The 10,129-nt window shown below is 43.1% G+C and overlaps 1 protein-coding gene across 1 annotated transcript; it reads right to left on the minus strand.

Moving 5' to 3' along the window:
• Nucleotides 1-869: 869 nt before the first annotated feature.
• On the minus strand, nt 870-3,390 carry LOC134624603 (tripartite motif-containing protein 16-like). The gene has a single exon (XM_063469605.1). The coding sequence runs from the start codon at nt 3,347-3,349 to the stop codon at nt 1,673-1,675; it is 1,677 nt and encodes a 558-aa protein (XP_063325675.1). The 5' UTR covers nt 3,350-3,390; the 3' UTR covers nt 870-1,672.
• Nucleotides 3,391-10,129: the final 6,739 nt, after the last annotated feature.

Here is a 10,129-nt window from a genome sequence, read left to right on the forward strand (position 1 = left end):
AATCTGAAGTCTGTCAATGTTCTGATTTAACAGCAGATTTCTCGTCATGCAGGACAGAGAAATTCCTGCCTCTGTCACACAAAAGTGGAAAATATATTTATTTGACATTTTCATCAGAATAACAAAGAAATAAACAGTTGGTGAGTTCATGTAAATGCTGCTTCTGCTGTAAGACACAGACCTAAAAATGCATAAATGCTCCATGATTTTCATTTCTATCCATCATCTTGAACACTGGCTATAAATGTGTTCACTTCATTATTGTGTGATTTGGTTTCTTCACGTGTCTCCTTCAGTGCAAATAAAGGACTGTTAGAGTGTGTGCTGTGTTTTTCTGAAGCATGACAATCCTTTCCAACAAGTATTTCCAGCTGTTTGTCTCCCCTCTGCACTTTAGTCTTTCTTCTTGTCATGTCTGTGTTTGTCCACCAGGTGTCTCCCTCAGCTCATTTTCTCCTAATCAGAATCATCAGATTTGTGATTTCCTCCACAATATACAGGCCTGTATCATTTAGTGTTTATATTTCAATCTATAAATGATCGCGTGTGATCAAATTTTACATCTAAAAAAATGACATTAAATGTCATCACTCTAGACACAATAATAATAATACAATATCAAAAACCTCAAGGATTCAAATCTTATTTCATTTGAACATTTAAAACCTTAACGACATTAAGTTTACCGTCAGATATGATCAAGGAAATCAACAATCTTCACATTTCAGAAACAGGAACCAGCTTTAAATATGACTATAATAATGATAAAACAATCAATTCTCTAATCATTGACTAACTGATGAATCATTGCAGCTCCAGTATATTTTTGCAATTGACAACCCACTACAGCAACTACAGAATAAAACCACTAACCAGACTGATGACAGATTTCAAACATGCTGAATATGAAGAGTAGCGGGGCGACCGTGGTTCAGGGGGTTGGGAGGCTTATCTGTAACCGGAAGGTTACCGGTTCGATCCCCCAGCTCTCTCTGTCCTGGTCGTTGTGTCATTGGGCAAGACACTTTACCCTACCGCCTACTAGTGTTGGCCAGAGAGGCCGATGGCGTGATATGGCAACCTCACTGGCAGCCCCAAGGCAACTGTGGCTATATCTGTGGTTTGGTCATATCTGACCCTCCTTTAATAGGAGACCACAACCAGCTGCTGAGTAACTTTTCCATTCCTTGTCTTTTCACTTATTTAGTTTTGAGTTTAAACTAGTACAAGTATTTTTGCCAACTTTGCAAATGTTGATATTGCAACAATTATGGATTAAATCGCTGGTTAACTCCGATGCATCAGTTTTTATAGTTACATATTAGTTGTACTTAATAAATTACAGAGCAAACTGTATGCATCAACAGGTACTCATTCAACAGATGATATAGCCTTATGATATAAATACGGATAATATTTCACTTAAGTATATGAGACTTATACACTTTGATTATGAGACTTAAATGCTTAGCAGGGTAAATCCACTATGAAAAACATTCCAGTGTGGATATCTACTGTGTACAAGCATACATGATTATATGTTATATATTTCCTCAAAAAAATCCAGAACAAATGAACCACTGAACTTCTCCGCATAAAATGTAAAGCCTCATTCAGAAATTACACAAGTACATATAATGGTCATGGATTAACTTGAACCTATCTTCTCTGTCTATTTCACTTTAATCAATTCTGAAGTGACTCCATCTCCATAAAGATATAGTCCCGCATATAGCGGCTGAGTGAATGTGGTCTGGACTCTGTGGAGGAGAGTCATGGTTTCAGAGACGCTGTAGAAAGACAGAATACCTGCTCTGTGATCCAGGTACACTCCTACTCTGGAGGACCGAGGACCTGAGAGTACAATTTGTGCACTGTTGTACAAGAACTGATAACTGTTAGTGTAACAATATAATGCCCAAGATTTGTCATTGAATCCAAATACACATTCATTGAGGCTCCCAACTCTGCTGATATTCTTGCATGTGACTGCTACACAAACCTCTCCCCCTCTCCACTCCACCTCCCAGTAACAACGTTTAGTCAGACTCTCTCTACTCAGGACCTGAAAACACCAATCAGCAAATCTGTCTGGATGATCAGAATAAAACTGTTGTTGTTTTATTCTTGTTACTTTTCTGTTCCCCTCAGATAATAACAGATGTGTGTTTGCTGTGTTTGGATCCAGTGTGATTTCACGTGAATATTTTAAGAATTCAGCTCTGGTCTTTGGCTCTGGTGGTGACAGTAAAACATCCACTTCAGTGACTGTCAGTGAGATGTTTGTCCATTCCTCTCTCAGAATGTCCTGTAGTTTATCTCTGGTCTCTGACACAGCTGCTGTCACATCCTCAAAGTAGCTCAGAGGACGAATATTGATGCTGGATGAGTGTGTAGACTCACTGAGTGCTGACAGTGAGGGGTAGTTGTGTAGAAACTGGTTGTGATCCTCTGTGTGTGAGAGCTGCTCCAGCTCGCCGTCTTTCCTCTTCAGCTCAGCGATCTCCTGCTCCAGCTTCTCCTGAAGCTCTTTGACTCGACTCACTTCAGTTTCCTGCTGGGATCTGACCTGCTGCTTCACATCAGAGCTTCTTTTCTGGATGAGACGGATCAGCTCAGTGAACATCTTCTCACTGTCCTCCACTGCTTTATCAGCAGAGCCATTGATGGCCTCCACCTCCTGTTGAAGCAGCTTCACATCTTTCTCTCGCTCGTGGATTCTCTGCTGGATGTTTAGTCGTCTCACCTCGAGCTCCTTCTGCTTCTTAGTCCTTTCTGCTGCAGCTGGGACTGTTTCATGGCCTTTATGTTCATCCATTGAGCAGACAAAACAGATACTCTGCTGATCAGTACGACAGAAAATCTTCATCACCTCATCATGACGAGAGCAGATGTTCTCCTGGAGCTTCTTGGAGGGGGCCACCAGCTTGTGTTTCTTTAATGATGGTGAATCATAGTGAGGTTGAAGGTGTTTCTCACAGTAAGAGGCCAGACAGAATAAACAGGACTTGATGGCTTTCAGCTTCCTCCCAGTGCAGACATCACAGGCCACATCTTCAGGTCCAGCATAGCAGTGATCAGCTGGAACAGCTTGGAATCCAGTTTTCTTCAGCTGCTCCACTAAATCTGCTAACATGGTGTTTTTCTCTACCAAAGGCCTCGGTATGAAAGTCTTCCTGCACTGAGGGCAGCTGTGGATTCCCTTCCTGTCCTCTTCATCAAAGTGGGTTTTAATACACTTCATGCAGTAGCTGTGTCCACAGGGAATAGTCACCGGATCCTTCAGTAGATCCAAACAGATGGAACAAGAGAAGGTTTCTCGGTCCAGCTGAACTCCTTTCTGTGCCATTTCTCCTCTCAGTGTCAGTGACTGTGTGAGTTTCTTTACCGTATAACTGAAAGTAGTCTGAGGTGTAATCTCAACAAATTCTTTTTCTTCAGTAAACGGAACCTATCAGATCCTACATGCCATCACATGTTGGTTACACCCATTTCCAAAGTGCAGATCTGAAGGGGAGGGAACGAGGAAACATGTGGACAGAGAGGAAGTGCTGTGTTTAAAAACAGGAAGAAGAGGGAGGGTTATCAGGCTGTGCTTCACTCCAGGAAGAGGAGCGGTTTGACAGCAATTCTGTGTGTTTAATCCTTTTTTATTTACTGCTCACATCAACTTTTAAACTTGTCAACCCATTCTTCTATATAAAAAAAACCTTCCCTTTAGAAATGGCAGATTTCTCCCTGAAGTTAACAAACAGTCCTTAAGTTTTAGTCAATGCAGAAGGATAATAATCCTAAATATACAGATAATGAAGCCACTGACATGATGCTTATGTTGCATTTAAGTTCATGTTCATTTCAATTTTTTCTCTCACTCAAAAACCATCAAACGTGACAGGGTGCAGTAGATTTTGTAGTTGGTATATGAGGCAGTAAACAAATTAAAGTGTTTTGAAACACATTCAGCTCCACAAAACTTTGATAAATATTTGACAAGAATAATAAAAAGGAACCTTGTGTTTCAGAGTCGTGTGATTGGTGTAGTTACCTGACTATAGTTGCCGATGAAGCTGACGAAACCTGCCTTTTATTGAAAAAACAGTTACAATACACACAATAGTTTACACAAGCACCTCCCCTCGTAAACCCCCCTTGGTTACAAAAGACAAGGCACTGTGTGTGTGTGCCTCTCTCTGTGTGCGTGATTTCCTGATCACAACTGTTTTTAACAAAATCCTTGGTCATAAAGAGGGTAATCTCCCCCACACCCTATATATAGCTCAATTCCTGTATTGGTTCACCATGCACAACACAGGTGAGGCCATAAAAGGGCAGGAAGTTTACCAAACAACAAACAGAACCTTCACATGGAATGCGTCTGTGAAAAAACACTACAGCCTTGCCCACAACCTCGACAGGCTGGGGAGGGGGACAAGGGAATGTCTTTGATCACACAGTTTGAAACAATGTAGAGATGGTAAGCATAAAAATGACAACATTTAACAATTCACTTTAACATTTTTGTTATATCATTAAGTCCCCAGAAGTCAATGTGTGGCAGGAGGGAACCATCCTTCTTCTCAGTAGCGGTTTTAGATACGGGCGACACGGGCGGTTGCCCGGGGTGGCATTGTGGTGGGGGGCGGCATCACGGGCATCGGCAAAAAACAAACAAACAAAAAAATTCCTCGTACTCATGCTGCCCCGACATCAGCCAACGCATATTGGGAATGGCATAGGCACCGATTGGTTTTCTATCGCCCATTTGCTGGGAGTAAGGGCGCCTTCCGTTTGCGAGGTGCGCCTGCTGCTTGCGGCACAGGGAGGAGAGGGCGGGGCGGCGGGGGATTCTCTGGCTGGCTGGAGCAGCATCTAATAACCAACTCGCAAAATAAAACAAAATAAAAACAAAACAACAAACACGAAAACACCAGACATCATGATACAGACTTATAACTTGCACCGATGTTTTTTTCGAAATTCTATACGCGAAAAGTGAGCGCGAGAGCCCTCGGTGCGCCTGCTTGCTGCTGAAGTCAAAGTAAACTTTATTGACATCTCCACTATATACAGTCCAGAATATAGAGAGACGAGACGACGAGGCTCCAGTTAAAGTAGTGCAAGTAAACAAACAATAAATATAAGAAGAGTAAGAAAATAAATATACACTTTAGGACCAGGGGTAAAGGGATCAATAACAATTTAAAATTTATGATTTACAGTTTGATGATTTAAAGTCTCACACACATAACCCGTCTACAGGGGAGGGGCCGGCTGCTTCCAAATAGAGCACATTTCATTCATAATGATGTAAATCCAAGCACCTTATGTAATCATGATTTGCATCCTGGATTGTGCGAAATCCTAGAAATAAACCCTAGACAAAGTGAATCTGTGAACTAAGGTGTAGGTCTATTAGGTTATGTTGTGGCGATCCTCGAGTTGGGGGATTTGTGTTCATACTGGAGTGCAAAATTAAAACCAATGGAAGATGGACATGAAAAGTTCAAAGCCATCAGGTAAACGAGCAAAAGATACAGGTAAGCAGATGTGTCATTGGATAATGGCAGGTCATGTATCCTGAAACAATCAGAATCAGAATCAGAATACTTTATTAATCCCTAAGGAAATTATGTGGGTTACAGTTGCTCCAAAAAGAAATGGCAAAAATAGTAACAGTAACAGACTAAACTCCAAACAATACATTATGTTACAGATTTTAATATTAATTAGTCATTGTCAATTGTTTTTTTTTTTTGTTTTTTTTTTGTTTTTTTTTTCCTGTCCCATTTGGTTCTTTAGCCGTCAGAATTGTTGTCTGAAGACCAACAAGGATACACAATGGATTTACTTTGCCAAATGGATCATCACAGCCTTGCCGTTTTGGTCCATTTGATCAAACTTTGTTGTTATTATTTTATTTTATTTTCAGTTGTTACAGACGGGACAGACATGACTGGGGGATAGGAAAGGGAGAAAGAAAGATGAAGGAAAAGAAAAACAGAAGGGAAGAGGGACAGTGAGAAAGGGCACTTAAAAAGAGAAAGAAAAAAAATCTCCTGGATCATCTGTTGAGAGAAAAAGAAGAGAAAACAAGCAAAAAAACAAAACAAAGCAACATACTAAACACAACACCATCGCATTAATCTAGCTAAGTGTAAACAGCAGTAAATACTAAATATTGAATGTTGTTGTGCAGCACGCAGGACCAACAGCGCACAATGTGCTTTGAAGTAGCAGTCAAGAAAGGTGTAGTTTATGTCTATGAACAGTGAACACCCGTGTGCACACCTGTGTGGATCAGCGCGCTTGTATTCAAAAGGTTTCCCCATGTAACGGTCTGCTAGAGGGTGTTGAGGGTCATAGCCCCGTCCCCCAGGGCATGAAGCAGGCATGGAGGAGATCCGTGCCACCCTCCTGGGAAGAGCTGAGGAGATCTCCAGACGAGGGGTCACCCAGTAGCCACAGAGCAGAAGCCAGAGGGGGCTGCACTGGTGTGCCCGCCGGCCCTGCCGGCAGCCAGCTGTGCCAGAGTGAACCAAGCCGCAGGCCCAGAGGCCGGAGGCCTGAGGGCCCCCCGCGCCCCGGAAGAGACCTGACCAAGCAACAGGCGCCAGGCCCCGCCAAGTCGCCACCAGGAGTGAGCTGGTACATACCTGAGCGCCCAGCCCTGGACACCAAGAACCACCAACGCACCGACCCCTGAGGGCATCAGTCACCGGCAGGGAGTGTGGTGAGGGGAGATAGGCCTCCATACTTTGGAGGGCCTGGGAGTTCCCAGAGAGGTGGAGTCTAAGACCCGACCTGACATATAGACACAGACAAACAGGCACACACAGACACAAACATGCATTCCCACCCTCATGCGCACATATACAAATACTCAGCACTCACCCAACGTAAGGATAGAAGTCATTGTCAATTGTTGATTTGTCCTGTTCTCATTGTATGACGAATTATGATGGCTGTTTGGTAGCCGTTTGCATACAATGCATACTCTCTCTCTCTTCATATGTGTGTGTGTGTGTTTCTCTGGTGAAATACAGTATGGTTCCGACAACATTTTTATGTTAATGTACAATCCTTAATATGTTTTATGTGTGTGTGTGTGTGTGTGGGAGGGGGGGGGGGGGGGGGGGGGGGGGGAGGAGGAGGAGGAGTGTTCACCCGCGGTGCCAAACAGGCTAGGACCGCCACTGCTTCTTCCCCACAAAAAATAATCCCACCCCAACCTGAGAGGAGAAACGTCGAATGATGCTGGCCGTGAGTGAGTAGTTACACTCGTATGGCGTTATTTTTGTGCCACTATTCTGAGCGCACGTAAAAAAAATTTGAGCGCACGTAAAAAAAGTTTGCAGGTGCAAGTGTTGTATTTTGAGGAGAAATTTATTTTGAGCGAAGAAAAGCTGAATTTGAGTGAACAAAATTCATTCCTGCGTGCAAAAAATGTATTTCAGTGTTTGCCATTATCCATACACACACACAATAGCAGCCCCTCTCGCTCAGCTTTTGCATTTGCGCTCGCTCGCAATGTGTTCTTCGCGCTCTCAACATTTCTGCCCGTGCGCACTCAACTCTTTCTCTACACCGTTATATAGGGCTTTGGAGTTGACGTCACGCCGCAGTGCATTGTGGAATCGCGGCGCCATGACAGAAGGCCACAAATCAAAACAAACACACTGTGTTGGAAGCAGAAAATCAGCGCAAAAGACAAAGGGCGACCGATTGCGCCCAGACGCCAAGAGATGGTACTTGGAAAAAATAGCGTGCATCGGTAATGTGGACCCGTATGAAATAAGGCAGTGGAGCGGAAACCCAGACAGCCTACCGCCGTTGTCCTATCCCGATATTTTCGCGTACGTTGTCTGTGGAGTCAGCGCATACACGGCAAATCATTTTCGGAATTATAAATTCCTACGGTTGGGTACAAGATTTGGCTGTTTTTAAGCCTCCACGTTGTGAGTACGTTGACCATATGACCAAGATACAGCCAGAGGTTGCACATAACATTGACTTCTCCTCAGCAGCTGCCCCCAAAATTGCTCTAGATGAACGATTCACGATTGATGCCAGCTGTGCGTTGCCATGTAAAAAGTTTGCATTTCATGTGTACCTGCACATGTACTTGCTAAGTACATGTGAACAGATCGTGAATAAAAAAAAAATAAACATACTTTTCATTTCTGTTTTATTGAAACCACTTTACAGAAAGTACAATTATTTACAATGAACTGTACATGCAACACAGCAGTTTTATGAATATTCAACAAGAGCCCTGGTTTGACAACCACACTGGGGCACATATTCACCAAAACACAGCACACCTTAACATTCTTATCAAGCAGTGTTGTGTCTTCACCCTCACATGATATGAGTAACTCCTGTCCACAGCCTCCATGACATGGTGATTTTGTTGTTGGTCTTCTGTCAGATCTTCATCTATTACTTCTGCACGGGGCACACCTTCATACTCTGAAGCTGCATAATGAAAGCATGTAAGATAAAATTAGTGCATACACATAAGGTAAATGTACACCAGTATTCCAGGTGTGTGATTCATCTGAAAGTTATGTGCAGATTAGCGTACAATGAGCGCAATTTTGTATGTTTTTGGGGTGGGGGTTACCTCCGATGGGTGCTCTTTTTCGCTTTCGTTGCACTCGCCTTGCGTGCCGGTCCGAGTCTGACCGCTGCAATCCAAGCCTGACCGCTGCAATCCAAGCCTGACATCTTCGTTTAGTAATATCTGATACATGAGATCCCTCCCGTTGCCTCCAGGAGGGGAAACGATGAAAAGAGAGCCCATTTCCCAGCTTCTTGCCTTCCCTATCGTATGATCTAACGTTGCAACCGACAACACAGTACGTACGAACCATAGCTGACGCTTCCGTGTGCTTCGTTTGGCCTACTGTCATGGCGGGAGGGGGCGTGGCGTGGGTGACATCACGCTCCAAAGCCCTATTTGTGCCACAAAAGAAGCCAATCACAGACTTGGATGCAAAAAAATCTGATTGGCTGTTCTGGTCTCCAATCAGCTCGAAATGACGAAATGCAATATCCCAGAATCCATTTCGTCCAAAACTCAAACGAGGCAGTGGCGGAGGAACACAGAGTGGCGGAGTTTGAAATATTACTCTTTCTGGGTCACAAAATAAACTTTTAAGATATTTTCATGCGAGAATGGTGCTGTGTGAACTTCTAATATCTGCTCGATTTATCAAGACATCACATATTTGCATAAGTGCTCTAACGTTTTCGGAGATGCCTGTTACCCACCAGCTGACCGCGTAGCTGGACTGGAACCGGCCATTGGGCATACCGGACATTTGCCCGGTGGGCCGATGATGATTTTTCATTTTTATGTTTGTTTGTTTTTGTAACGGTATAAACAATGAAAGGTGGTGGATTAGCCAATTGGTCATGATCAACTCTGGGCTGGACCAATTACAATATATCCGTATTGAGGGGAAAAGGAACGCGATTAGTCCCGTACTTCACCTAGAATGAAAAAAAGACACAAAGCTATGAGGTGCCGTAAGGGACAGTATTACTGAAACGCTCTCACACACACTACTGAAACGCTCTCTCACACACTACTGAAATGCTCTCACACACACTACTGAAACGCTCTCACACACACTACTGAAACGCTCTCTCACACACTACTGAAATGCTCTCACACACACACTACTGAAATTTTAGCTCTCACACACACTACTGAAATTTTAGCTCTCACACACACTACTGAAATGCACTCACGCACTCCACTAAAACCAGAGGCATTTCCGCTGAACAGGAAGTTGTTTCCTGACAAGGAAACTGATGGAAAAAGTGGTATATTTCAAAACACTACAAGGATGTTTACTCAGCAACCTGCTAGTATAGCGGTCCCCAACCTTTTTTGCGCCACGTACCATTTATGGCCGACAATAATTTCATGGACCGGCCTTTAAGTTGTCTTGGATAAATACAATAAAATAAAACCAGTACCGCTTCCAAAAAAAGAAGATTTATTCATAACACATGGGAAAAGACCCAGGGAAACCGAGTTAACAATATAAACGATATAAAAATAAAAAAATGATAAATACCCTGAAAACCATGAATTTCAAACTCAAGCCTCAACTCTGGT

This window comes from Pelmatolapia mariae, linkage group LG3_W (assembly GCF_036321145.2).
Source record: "Pelmatolapia mariae isolate MD_Pm_ZW linkage group LG3_W, Pm_UMD_F_2, whole genome shotgun sequence".
Taxonomy (NCBI): Eukaryota; Metazoa; Chordata; class Actinopteri; order Cichliformes; family Cichlidae; genus Pelmatolapia; species Pelmatolapia mariae.